At 46.3% G+C, this 13,366-nt stretch overlaps 2 protein-coding genes across 2 annotated transcripts in view; one reads left to right on the forward strand and one right to left on the reverse strand.

Annotated features, from left to right (window-relative positions):
• Window positions 1–13,366, forward strand: part of ITGAE (integrin subunit alpha E) — a 65,539-nt gene that overhangs the window by 40,684 nt on the left and 11,489 nt on the right. The window contains exons 20-27 of the mRNA XM_019659817.1: window positions 2,442–2,515; window positions 6,012–6,144; window positions 7,572–7,670; window positions 8,200–8,291; window positions 9,003–9,080; window positions 9,608–9,671; window positions 9,756–9,863; window positions 13,235–13,291. Coding sequence (XP_019515362.1) covers window positions 2,442–2,515; window positions 6,012–6,144; window positions 7,572–7,670; window positions 8,200–8,291; window positions 9,003–9,080; window positions 9,608–9,671; window positions 9,756–9,863; window positions 13,235–13,291 — 705 coding nt within the window. The remainder of the gene's footprint in view (window positions 1–2,441; window positions 2,516–6,011; window positions 6,145–7,571; window positions 7,671–8,199; window positions 8,292–9,002; window positions 9,081–9,607; window positions 9,672–9,755; window positions 9,864–13,234; window positions 13,292–13,366) is intronic.
• On the reverse strand, window positions 606–13,036 carry HASPIN (histone H3 associated protein kinase). The gene is made up of 3 exons (XM_019659819.1): window positions 10,103–13,036; window positions 5,322–5,515; window positions 606–1,699 (listed from the first exon to the last, which is right to left on the reverse strand). The coding sequence occupies exon 1, from the start codon at window positions 13,027–13,029 to the stop codon at window positions 10,678–10,680; it is 2,352 nt and encodes a 783-aa protein (XP_019515364.1). The 5' UTR covers window positions 13,030–13,036; the 3' UTR covers window positions 606–1,699; window positions 5,322–5,515; window positions 10,103–10,677.

The raw sequence follows: 13,366 nt of genomic DNA on the forward strand, positions 1-13,366 counted from the left end.
AAAATCAGCAAGATCAAAGAAGTGACAACACGAGCATTAAGGAATAATAATTACAGTCAGCAGGAATGAATTCAGTCTCCAAAAATAAAATTAAAAGCCAAAAGTAGTTCATGCAGGCACAGAAAAGCTTCAGGTAACCTAAGTATATTTCCAGGTAATCAGTGGATACTCCCAACTGTCCAATATTTTTACCAAAATGCTCAAAATATTATTAAATGACATAAGCCTTTAGCTCCACTTTTGGTCAATGCCCAATGTATCAGTCACACTAGTAAACAGAAATAAGAGAGCAACATAATCGGGTGATTGTTTCACTGCTCATCTGCCAAGGAAGAAGGAGAATCAGGTTCCTTATGAACAAAGGTTGTCATTTTAATTTTTTAGGCAAAAGACTTTATTTTAAATGTATAATAATATATTTAGAGTTTTTTAAATTTTGATATTGACAGCAAGTTAGATGATTCAGAAAAGACTGGGAGAACCAATGTAATAAAATTTTGTCAACAAGCAGATTATCACTATATATATTCTGTTTTTAAAAACTTTATTTTGAAATATTTGGCTTACTAAAAAGTTATAATAGTCCAAAGAATCCCCATGCATTCTTTATCCATATTTCCCAAATATTAACATTTTCACATTTTATCAACTGCTTTAACATCCACATTGCTTTATCATTCTATGTAGACAGTACATATACATATGTACATATATATTACACACATATACACATATTTATATTTCTGAGCTGTTTGAGAGTAAGTTATAGATATGATGCCTCTTTACCCCCCAAAACTTCAGCATATATTTTTTTTAAAAAAACAAGGACAGTCTCTTATATAACCACAGTACAATGATCAAAATCAGGAAATGAACAATGATAAAATACTATTATCTACAACTTTATTTAAATTTTATCAGTTATCCTATGAATGTCCTTTATAGCAAAAGAAAAAAAATTTTATTGTCCAGGATCATTGAGTGTATTTTGTCATCATTTATCTTTTTTAATCTGGACAGTCTCCTTTAATCTGGACAGTTTCTCAGTTTGTTTAATGACCTTAACATCTTTGAAGGGTACAGGCCAGTTATTCTGTAGAACGTTCTTATCCATGAATTTGTCTAATGTTTCCTCATGATTAGATTCAGGTTATGCATTCTGGGCAGGAATATCACAGAAGGGAAGTTGTGTCCTTCTGAATGCAAGCGCATCATGTTGCTTTGTTCCATTACTGTGCTATTTCCTTTTATAATTAATAAGTATCTTGTGGGGAGATGCCTTGAGATTATGTATGTATCCTTTTTAACATCCATTCATGATTCCTACCTAAATCAATTATCACTTTGATGGTTTGGTGAAGATTCTTTAGTTGCAACGATAAAGTGGTTGAGAAGTGACTTGGTGTTAGTTGAAGCACATTGATGCTTCTGGAGAATGAGTTCTAGCTGGGAGCTTAAGGGAGTTTAACCCTGCTCTCCCACTGGGAGTGGGTGAAAAAGAACAGGGTACTTGGCTACACTGAAAACAAAACTAAAAAAAAACAAACAAAACCTGCCCCAAAATGTTGACCCACTCAGATAGAGCTCTGCAAACTGCATCTCACTTCTCCAGGAAGTAGAAGGCTTCTCTGGGCTCCCATTCCAGCTGCAGGCCATGGTGACAGTCCTTGCATACAGCTGCTGAGGTGGTCACTGGCTGCTGGGGAGACAAATGCAGAGATTTCCCAGTTAAGGCTGTGTTTTCCTTCATAATAATAATAAAAAAAAACCCCAGGTTCTTTAGAAATTTTGATTTTTCAACCTGAACTAGGGCTTTTCAACCTTGACTGGGCCTGTGGCCCCAATGCGACTTTCTGAATTAGTTTGTTTTCATGTAGGCAAAATTGCAAGGGGAATAGTTAACCTACAGAAGACAGCCGTGGGGATAGAAGACTTCGCAGAACTGGATCTTGACAATATTTTGTTAGGTATCCCCCATTAGTGCCCCTGCTATTCCTGCCTCTACTTGAAAGGATAAGGAAGCTTTTCTTCACATAGGTTTTTCTCCCCAAAATGTTCAAAGTAGTACATTGGGAGTATTGCTGCTTAATTGGCGCTAGTGACAGGCACTCCCACAATTCCACAAAGGTTACCCCATTTTTTACCTTGGGCAGAGGCCTGCCTTATGGTACACCTGTGTTGTAGGACAAACACACCCCCTACCTGACAGACTGCCACCTTTTCCCTGACTGTCGCCCCTTAGCCCTGACAGATCAGGAAATGTCAGTCACAGCTCTCTTGGCCACGTGGACACGACATCAGCCTGTCAGCTTTCACCTCCACGTAACTGCACTTCTCAGAGTCAGCAGGAGGGACAGTTGTGTCCTAAGGAGACCATGAGGCAAGGCTGCCGGGGTGGTGGGGTCCCTGGGCTGAGCCAGCCCCTCTCTGTCTGCTTACAGCTACCCTACGAGAAGGACTGCAAGAATAAGCTGTTTTGTGTTGCAGAGTTACAGCTGGCCATCGCCACCTCTCAGTAAGTTGGATCCAGTCGTCCTAGTTTCTGCAGCTAACTTCCTCCTGAAGGGTTACCTGGGCAAAGCCCGCCTCAGCATCGACTGCTTACTTCCTCCCCGCTCCCCTTGGGGCCCACAAAGGGCTTCTGCATTTAGGACCCCACTGCTTCCTCAGCCACACCATAAGGGAGGCAAGACAGATTTGTTTTCCCATTTTATAGATTAGAGAACAAACTCAGTAGTGGAGAGCCTGTGTGGGTTCATCTGGTGGACTTGAACCCAGTCTCTTGATGTCCGGGGCAATGCTATTTTCATAACCCAGTGCCTCTCACTCCTGGGACCACATCAGTTAGAGGTAACCTCTTCCCTAATTCACCTCTTAACCAAATCACTTAATTCGTTAACTGTTTATGGAGTATCGGCTCTGTGCCAAGCACTCTTGGGGCTGGAGACACATCATTGAACAACGCAGACCAAAAGCCCTGCCCTCCTGATGCTTTTAGGGGGAGAAGATAATAAAGAAGTTAAATTTTATGTTGATGAGATGTACTATGAAGGAAGATAAGGCAGGGAAGGTGGGAGGGAGTGCTGGGTGGAGGTGGGGTTGCAGTTTTAAACGGAGTGGCCAGGAAAGGGCTCAGTGAGAAAGGGACAGCTTGGTACACGCAGGAGGAGGTCAAGGACTGGACTAGGTGGGTGTGTGAAGGAGGCTCAACTGCAAATGCCCTGGGATGGGAGCTGGCCTGGAGGCAGCGGGGAGCCAGGACACCAGTGTAGCTGCAGTAGAATGAGGGAGGGACAGGTGGTGTCGGGGGAGGGGGAGGTCCTAAGGGGCTGCCCAGGCCCTCCACAGGGGCTTTTCCTGTGAGCTGGGAAGCCAGGGGAATGACATGATTTTGCATTTTAACAGGATCATTCTTGCTGCTGTGTTGAGAATAGACTGTAGGAGCAAAAGTGGGAGTAAGGAGGTAGGAAGGAGCTGTTATAATAACTCAGGTGAGAAGTGCTGGGGACTTGGGCCAGAGTGGTAGCAAGAAAGGTGGTTAGTTATATTTTGAAGTTAGAGCCCATAGGAGTGGATGACAGATTGGATGTGGGGAGTGAGAGAAAGAAAGGTCTAAGACAGCGGTTCTCAACCTTCCTAATGCCGCAACCCCTTAATACTGTTCCTCATGTGGTGGTGACCCCCAACCATAAAATTATTTTCGTTGCTACTCTATAATTGTAATTTTGCTACTGTTATGAATCGTAATGTAAGTATCTTTTTGTTTTCCGATGGTCTTAGGCGACCCCTATGAAAGGGTCGTTCGACCCCCAAAGGGGTTGTGACCCACAGGTTGAGAACCACTGGTCTAAGACGTCTTTCAAGGTTTCAGCCTGAGCATTTAGAACTGTGCTGTCCAGTACGGTAGCCGCTCATCACATTTGGCTATTTCAATTTCAATGAATTAAAAGTAAATAAAATTAAAATGTTAGTTCCTTTGTTGTACTGTGCACATTTCAAGTGCTCAGTACACACGTGTGGCTAATGATATTGAACAGCACAGATACAGACCATTCCCATTACTGCAAAAGTTCTGTCGGCCATCACTGAATTCTAGAATGACGGTGATGCCAAGAGCTGAACTGAGGAAGCCTTTGGAAGAATGGTTTTGGAAGGCAGGGTGAGGAGGGAGAGCTGGTGAGTTTGGTTTTGGACGTGTGGTGATCTAAAACTGCCCCACCTGGCTGCTGGCGCTGTGTGTGTAACGGTGCTGACGGCCTGTTGGCTGGACTTGGTGTCTGTGGGAAGAACACGCCTCCAGAGTCCTCGTAAGCTCTCTCACAGACACTTGCAGGACTTGTGTGTCAGATGTTGATGGCTTAGCACTGCCCATCTCAATCACTAAGGTCCACTTCAAGACTTTTAAGTGCTTTGGAATCCAGCCTAACAAGCATACACAGCTGTTTCCCACAGGGAGTTAAATAAAGCCAAGAACCACCCTCTCAGCCAACTTGTGAATTTGCCGGATGCGTACAGCACACATAGCTGGCCCTACGTCACCCCCTAGTGTACACAGCAAGCAGTCGCGCCTATTTTCAAAAGTATTGAGCCGAATCATTAGCACCCAAATGTCTCAGTGGTTTCTGACCCTTTTGTGGACATAGATCTCAAGAATCGAAGGAAAACGACAGACCCTTCTCCCTAGAAGATCACATGTGCATACGTCAGTGTTTGCATTCGGGGCCTCTGAAACCGCCCCTGGCCCTCAGGTTAAGAACTGTTCAATCCTGGGACGACTCAGACCCCTCTCCTGGGCTCTAGAACAGGATAGCCTACTGACATTCCAACATCTCTGCCTTGTTATCCTATAGGCGCCTCTCATCGTGTCCCAACCTGAACTCTGCTCAGCTCCCACCCTCGGGTCTTCCTCCTGGTTCTCTCCCTCCTGAATAGCAGCCCTTGGTCATCTAGGCTGTAAACGTGGGACTCATCTTTGAGTCCTCTCTCCTGCTGGCTCTGCTTGCAAGGATGGCCTGCCCATTTTTGCTTTCTAGCCCTTCTCTCCATCCCTACCAGTATGGTCTTATTTCAGGCATGTGTCACCTCTCAGACGGATCTCCACAGTAGGCTCTAACTATCTCTGCCCCATCTCTCCCTCCAATCCATCTAACCTCTTCTCAGCTGTGATAAAAACAATAACAACAAAACACGTCACTTCCCAGAGCTACATGTTCCATCTTTGAACATGTCAGGTGGTTAGAAAGTTCTCTTTGTACTGTTAATATGTTTTCCTGTAGATCTCAATTACTGATAGTGGTTCTGCGCTCTGGGGCCCACAGTACCTCAGCGGACTGAAGGAAGCTCTTGCAAATCCCCAGGTCTTCTCTTCTCCAGGCTCAACAGACTCATGTTTTAAACCACAGCCCTTAACTTGGAAGGGCCTGAATGATTTCGTGGGTGGGAAAGGTGAGGCCAAGGAAGGGGCAGGGGCAGAGTCTGTCTCGTGCACTGCTGTTTCTCGTGTTGAGCAGGGTATCTGGAACAGAGAAGGTGTACCATAAATATATGTGAAGTGGATGCATTTGTGTAATGCAGTGCCTTGCCTAGGGTCACAGTGAATTGGTGGTAGAAAGGGGATTTAGATCCAACTCTCCCAATTGCCTTTTGAGGCTGGTAGACCTCAGGTAAATTAGCCTCTCTTGGCTTGTTTCCTTCTCTATGAAATGGAGAGTAACCGTCCTAGTTCATAGGGTTATTATGAGGATAAATTGAGCATGTGAAGCATTTAGCACTGTCCCTGGTACGTGGTAAGTTCTAAATAAATGGTAGCTGTTATTACTGTCTCACACAGCAACTGAGGTGGGTATTGCAGTCCAGGTGGCTGCTTATGTTGAAGGGAAGAAAATCTAGGCTACATGTATCCTTTAGGCACTTTATTGAGAAGTTAGTTAAAAATATGCTATTGCATTGCACCCAGGTTGTTACAGAATAAATAAACGGATAACACTTATCTATTTGCCTTCCCTGTGCAGGCAGGAATTGGTGCTGGGTGTCACAAAGGAGCTGAACATGAACATCAGCCTAACTAACTCTGGGGAAGATTCCTACATGACAAGCATGGTTTTGCATTACCCCAGAAACTTGCACTTTAAGAGGATACAAAAGGTAATTATGACAGCAGTTTTGGAAACATGCCACTCATGGGTTTTCCTCCCTGCATACCTGCCCTTTCTTATGGCAACCCCCTAACTCTGCCTCCAGCCTCATCCTGGTCCATCTAATAAATGATTATTAACTAGATGAATTCTCTCCAATCCAACTATATGCTATAGATCCAACCACGCCATTCTCTGCCTCACAAACCTTCAATGGTGCCGTTTTGCTGTGCAATCACTCCTCCCTGCCAGCAGCCTTTCTTAACCCAGGTTCCAAGAGAGAAATAATCTCTAATAAATTAGCTTGGACTAGGAAAGTAAAAGCCAGCCCTGCCATTCGTCAGCCTGGGATCACAAACCCAAAGTCAGCTGCAAGATACTAGGAAACAGTATTTTCCCCAAGGACACCCTGCCGCTGTAAAGTATCATAACACTGAAAAATTGTGTTCTCTAAAATCACTGGCAATGCATGTTTGCTGCTTGAAGTTATAGCTGTAATTATAAAACCATCTGACTCTCGCCTGGAGAATTTAAGTCACTTTGACAAAGAAAAGCAGGTCTATTTCCACCTGAGGTACAAAGCTTCACATAAAGCATTTCCGGACAAAACTTCTCACATCTTAATAGTTTCCAAGGAAATGGGTCCTGGGGCCCACTCTGGAGTCCAACTGGATGCCCAGTGACCCTTCTACACACAGCCCTGCTTTGTTTTGAGCCCATCAAAACTCTGCTTCATTTACATTTCACCTGAAGACCAGCCTTTCCCAGGATCCTTTAATAACCGTCTTTTCCTGTTTGGTGAGACACACCACAATGCAGTTTTCCTCACTGTAATGAGTTAATAAACCTCAAACTACTGGTTTGTCCCTGGTAGCCTTAGGCTAGGTCTTTGGGCTAAGGCAGCATCCATTAGGTGAGAATAAAATGATCTCCTGGCGTCCAGAATGGAACTAGTGATGCGCCCTCCTTGGGAGAATCAAGAAAACAGCCGTCAGTCAAACCGTTTGCTGTCCTCCGTGGTCCACATGTGGAGCCATGACTGGCAAAGGCTACACGGGGTGCTGGAGGCTCCTGCTGGCCTTTGGCCCACCTCCGTATGTTAAATGTGCCTTGTCTGTGGCCCAGTTCAAATGTCTCCTCCCCAGTGAAGACTGTCAGATTCCTCCGAGTTGGAATTCATCTTTCTGTACTGCTTTTCTCTGTGCCTCTCACGGAACCACTCCGTAGGCCTTAGGCTTTGTATTTGAATTCCTCAACCATCTATTATGAGCACGCCTGCCCAGCTGGTGAGGAAGACAGGAACCAAGTCTGATGTATTTGTGTCCCCAGTGCCTGGCAGGGTGTCGGGCATGTGGGAAAGTCAGCAAATGTTGCTGACCTGGTATGAGGAAACTGCACCATTTTTTTCTTTTAAGAACAGTCTTTTTCTGTTAACAGCCTCCTTCTCCAAACATTCAGTGTGATGACCCTAAGCCAGATGCTTCTGACATGGTCATGAACTGCAAGATTGGTCACCCCATACTCAAGAGGTCATCTGTGAGTCTGTTTTGATTGGCTGACTCTTCTCACGACCCTCAGTTGGTGTCTTCCACTTCCCAGTCTCACTGGAATCTCTCAGTTGCGATCTTCATGCTTCCATTTACTGTACAGTCGGATCCACAGCAGTGCTTAGAATTGCCAAGTTTGCTTTGAAAGCAGGGAGTGGTGGGGTGGGGGATACAGCCACAGACAAACTGTTGGCTCACTACAGTACAGCAGAGAGAAGTTGGGGTGCTATGGACGGAGCACCAGACCCAGTTATTAGTCCTGAGGTGAGTCCCTGACATGCCACTGGTGAGCTCTGCTGTGGGAAACCTCTGAAATGGTTTCCTCAGTTGTGAAAGGGGAATAAGAAAGAGGCTTACACATGGAATAACAGATGTGGAAGCATGCTAGGATACAAAAATGTGAGGAATATGAATATGTTTCCCGGGTCTGTTTAGTTAGTAGGAAGCAGTTTGAATTGTGAGTGGTGTAGAAAAGAATCAGTGACCTGGTTTTTGTTTTGTTTTGTTTTTTTAAATAGGCAAACTTTTCTGTAGTTTGGCAGCTAGAGGAGAGTGCCTTTTCAAACAGGACAGCCAACAGGACAGCCAACGTGACTGTGATGGTCGTAAAGTAAGTCGTGCCTGTGTCACAGCAGGCCCGGGGTATGGCCCTGGGAAAACTCTCCCTCCCGTGTGCATGCCTCAGAGCTGCGGCTCCCTCACTGCCCAGGAAGAAGAGAATCTCTGTGAGCCCAGAGAAGGTACCTGTGTCCCTGCAGTGGCTTGGCTTTCCCTTCTTGTTATCAAAGATATTTCAAACATTCTTTTATTGATACACAAAGTAAAATTATGGTATACAGTCTGGTCGGATGAGCCTGGAGTTCTAATTAGAATGGGGTTCTGATTCTGGTTTGTTTAACTCTGGAGAAGCTCTGTCATCTGCAAAACCTCTATGTTTGGGGGTAGGGTGGGGTATGGTGTGGGGAAAGGATTCTCAAATGGGGTGATTCTGCCCCCTAGCGACAATACCTGGAGCCACTCTTGATGGCCACAACTTGGGGGGTGCTACTGGCATCTCGTGGGTAGATGCTGCTAAACATCTTAATATACAGGACAGCCTCACAGAGAATTATCTGGCCCAACATGTCAATACTGTTGAGGTTGAGAAACCCTTTTTAAATCAGTATTTCTCCAAGTATGGTTTTCTAGCAAGTCTTCTGCACTCTGCTTATCTCCAAGAGTCTTTTCTTATTTAACCACTGATGACCCTGGGATGCCAAAGTGCAGAAACAGCCGTATGTACAAAGCAGGTATGCTGTGAACTGACACTCTTATTTCCTAGTTCCAACAAAATAAGGTCTTTGGACAGAAAGACCCACAGCCTTCACATCAGGCATGCCTTCATTGCAGTTCTTCCCAAGTAAGTACTTCCAAGGGGCCGACAGCTGCGGGACAGCTTTATGCATTCGCTCTTGTGCACGGAACTGGTGGTTAGACTACACATGAGCATTGCCTTCCTTTGAGAGAAGGCTGCTTTGAACCCAGACTCCCACTGATCTCTAAGGCACTAATAGTTGGGTCCTGGAAACCCCATGGTAGTTATCAAAGGAGGAGCAGTGCCAACTGGTCTTGCTACAAAAGGGGACTGTCATGATATGAGGCTAAGGAGGGAAGAAGACAGGGGCTGTGGGATTGGGAAGGAAGGAAGGGAAAAAGTAAGGCCACTCTGAAAAATGATAATTAGACATAGAACCAACCCAAATATGCAGAATTCAAATATTCTACCTGATCCCAACTGCCCTACCACCACTTTACATTTTGATATTTAGCTTTGATTCCTCTTAGGATCTGACACCCTCTGTCCTAGTGTATCCAGCAGGTAGCATTCAGGTTCATTTAAAACAAGAAGGGGGTCTTGAGGCCTAACACATGCCCTTTCAATTGCAGACCATCAGTGATGTACATGAACACAAGCCAGGGACTTTCTGACCACAAAGAATTCCTCTTCAATGTAAGTGCTTTGTACTTATCACTGCAAAGCTGCAGGTAGCAAAGCAACACCAACTTTGACTTCCACTCTGATTTTATTTTGCAGATACATGGGGAAAATCTTTTTGAAGCCAAATTCCAGCTGGAAATCTGTGTTCCAATCAAATTACAAGGTTTCCAGCTTATAAGAGTGAAGAACCTGACAAAGAAGCAGGTACTTAGAGGTGGTTGTTTACGCTATCACGATTACATCTCTTTCCAGAGTGACTATAGATTCTCAAAAGGTATAAAAACTAGAGTTCTAGAAAAGGAGTGAAAACAAGATTAGTTAACCTGGGAACACATTAGAAGTAAACTACCAAAGTCATGTTCAGAAGGAATATCAATCACCCAGCTCTTAAAGCAACATTTCAGTTTTCCTCCCTTGACAAAAAAATAAGCAAAAATTCAAACCTTTTCAGTAGCCATGGAGACATTTATTTTCCGGTTGAAAATTGATAAATTCTTCTTTGTAATTGGAAAATGAGCTTGATAAATATGTGGCATTTCTTGCATGTCTCCCTACAAATTGTCTACCATCTTCCTTTCCTCTCTCACTCCGGTCTGTCTTGGTCTCTGCTTTGCTACAGTCTCTTTGCTCCATTGACTCATCTGTAGTATGGCTTCCAAAGCCAGCCTATGATACCTACAGCAACAGGCTTTGGGCTTTCCTGAATTCTTTTTTTTTTTTTTTTTTGCTCAGGCGATAAAAAGTGTCAAGGCTCAAAAATAGAAATACGGAAACTTACAGAATGGACTCTGCTGACAGAAAGAGGGCTTATAAGTTGTAAACACTTGTTCTTATGCGTAGCTTATTTTTTAAGAACATTTATTGTTTAAACATTTCCACAAACATTTTGGTTTCCACTTGGAAACAAAATTCTTGTTGGAAAGCAGATTGGAAAAAGGAAAGAATGGGAATTCCACCCTGTCTAGGGTTAGAGATTGAAAACATCATGGTGGGGCGGGGCGGGGGAGGCATCTTTGACTTACTGAAATAGACTGTGTTGGCAGAGCAGATCAGTGGCAGAACTGAAGTTCAGCATTGTCCTGTGGAAATTCAGGATCTTTCTCTTCATTTGTTTCATGGCAGGGGTGTTACATTTAGACTTGAAGGTCATTTCTTTCAGAATCTTATCTGTGAGGTAATGTAGCCAGAGCACATTAGTATAAGGGTGATATTCACCCCAGCAGTTGTTGTTCTCCTTCCTCATGAGCCTGTAGATCTCAAACTGGTAGTCACCTTCACCTGTAAATAGGTCCTCATCCATGGAAATGTCACAGAAAACCAGGATCCCATCCCGCTCCAAGCGTGACAGGGTGTAGTCAATGATGTTGACTTGCAGCCCACGGGTGGGGATAGTGCTTGTCTTCCCGTTGAGAGTGTAGTGGAGTTCCTTGAGGCTGGTTTTCTTTAAGAGCACGTTCCCCCAGTGTAAGTCTCGGTGCTCAAAGTGCAGGGATGCCTCTGCCACGGCAAGGGATGCAGTGATCTGGTGCAAAATGCTCTTTGCAGTAGCTATGGAGGACAACTGCTTTCTCATTTGCTCTAAGTCAGTCCCTCCAAACTCAAATTCCATCACAATGAAGAGCTGGTCTTCCTCAAAAAAGTCAGGCCGGTCATTTGCAGACCCTCTGGTTGAGTTATAGTGATCCCAGGCTCTGAGAAGCAAGGGAGGGTAAGATCCTTGAACACAGTGCACTGAGTTCAGCCCAATAAAGCCTTCTGTGCGGTTGCATACCTCATCAGACAAGAGGCTCAACTCTTTGGAGATGATGATCTCTGGCAGGATTTCCTCAAAAGTTTTCTGATGGGATCCATTGACTAAATCAGGTCCTTCAACAGCAATGATTTTTAGGGCTACAGGTGTATGATTAGCAATTGTTTGAAACACTTCGCCAAACACCCCTTCCCCAATCTTCTCACAGCATTCCAGTTTTTCCGTGGAAAGGCAAGAGCTAAAGGGGACAGGACCCTCCTGGTTACATTCCTTATACACCTTTTCAGCATCAGATGCCTTCTTGTCTGCAACATGTATTGTCTTTAAGGGGGTTAGCAAGTACATGGACGAGGAGTGCCCAGGCGACAGAGCACTGTTTGTTCTGTTCATGACAGAAGCGTTTGAATATTCTGATAGGAGGGACTCAGAGAGAGAGCTGGCAACGGTGTAGCTGCTGCACACTTCTGACACAGTAGTCACGATCTTCTTCTTGTGGAAACTGAAAGAAGCCCTGCCTTTGGTCCAAGAGCAGTCACTCTGTCCATGAGTCAGGTCCTGGGTGAGGAATGAATCTTGTTCCATCTTTTGGCCCTTTTTAAACCGGTGGTAACAGAGGAGGGAGGTTTCTACTGCCTCCTGATGTTTCCTTTTCTGGCTTGACCCAGTTCTCTCAGGTCTGTTGATTTCCTCAGCTGCATTACAGCTCTTGCAACCACTGGCCTCTTCTGTCTGGACAGCCCCTTGAGCCCCAGTCTCTTGATAAGAGCCCTGCTCTGTGGCCCTTTTCTTATGGATGCTTGATAAACCTGGGTTCTCCAGCCTCTTTCCCGCCGACTCCCTTTCACAGCAGGACTCCCTCATATTCTTCCCATCTGCCCCAAACTCCGAATCCTCAGGGTTTCCTGAGTCCATAAGACTAAAGAGAGCTGACCTGAGGCGGGTACGGGCTTGGTGAGCCAATCTGGGGATCCGGCCTCCTCCTGTTGCTGTCTCCTGGGAGCAGGAGTCAGGTGCTTGGTCCAGAGAGGCTGCTGGCAGGTGGAAGTCGCTGGGAACTTCAGAGGCTGCATTCAGAGAGGCGGAGGGGTCGATACAGATGACACTGTCTCCCAGCTCTGGAGACCCAGGGCCGGGGCTGGGAGAGGCCGGAGAGCTGCACAGAGAGGCACTGGTGCCCAGCTCGCCACTGTCCCCGGGCTGGTTGCACACAGTGAGGTCCGGGCCGAGGCGGCCTGGTTTGCTGCTGGGGAGGGGCGGCGGTAGGAGTGCGCTGCGGGGAGTGCTGCACTTCTGCGGGGGCCGAGCTCGTAGCCTCAGGCGTCTTGGGGTCACGATCGGGCTGGGCCGGTCCTTGGAGATTCGACCGCCAGCGCGCCTCCGCCGCTGACCCACCGGGCTCTGGGAGAAATCAGGGTCGTCAGAATCGTCCGAAGCGACAGACTGCGAGGGGTCGTCACTGCTGACGTTGCTGCTACTGCTGCTGCTGAAGAAACGCTTCGGATTTTGCGGCGGGAACCACTGCGCGACCGCCCGGACCGGCCGCCCCCGCGGTCCCCAGCCGCCCACAGCCCCATACGTTCTTACGAGTCGATTCTTGAGTCTCGGGGGTGACGCCGCCATATCCGCCACCCGCCAAACGCTTCAAATGCAAACACCGCGAGACTTCCGCTAGACGCTGACGCGTCAGCCGGCCGGTCTTCGCGTCGGGTTTTAGGGCCCTGTTTTGCGCATGCGCATCATGACAGGTCTCGCGGGAGCTGGGAACGTGGGTTGCTAAGGGCGGTGTGGCTGATTCAGTGCGTCCGGGGAATGATTCTCGTTTCAGGCTAACACTGAGTGCGCCCAGAGTCAGAAGCGCGCGTGTGGGAGTGATCCGATTCAGGTGAGCGCGGCGGTCGGCAGAGGCCGATGGGTGGGAGGAGGGCCTGAAGCAGGTGATATGGGAGGACCGGGTACT

The sequence above is a fragment of the Hipposideros armiger genome, unplaced genomic scaffold (genome assembly GCF_001890085.2).
Source record: "Hipposideros armiger isolate ML-2016 unplaced genomic scaffold, ASM189008v1 scaffold_304, whole genome shotgun sequence".
In the NCBI taxonomy this organism is placed as follows: Eukaryota; Metazoa; Chordata; class Mammalia; order Chiroptera; family Hipposideridae; genus Hipposideros; species Hipposideros armiger.

Coding starts and splice junctions, on each gene's coding strand:
- HASPIN (XM_019659819.1), bottom strand. CDS start 13,029: ATGGCGGCGTCACCCCCGAGACTCAAGAATCGACTCGTAAGAACGTAT.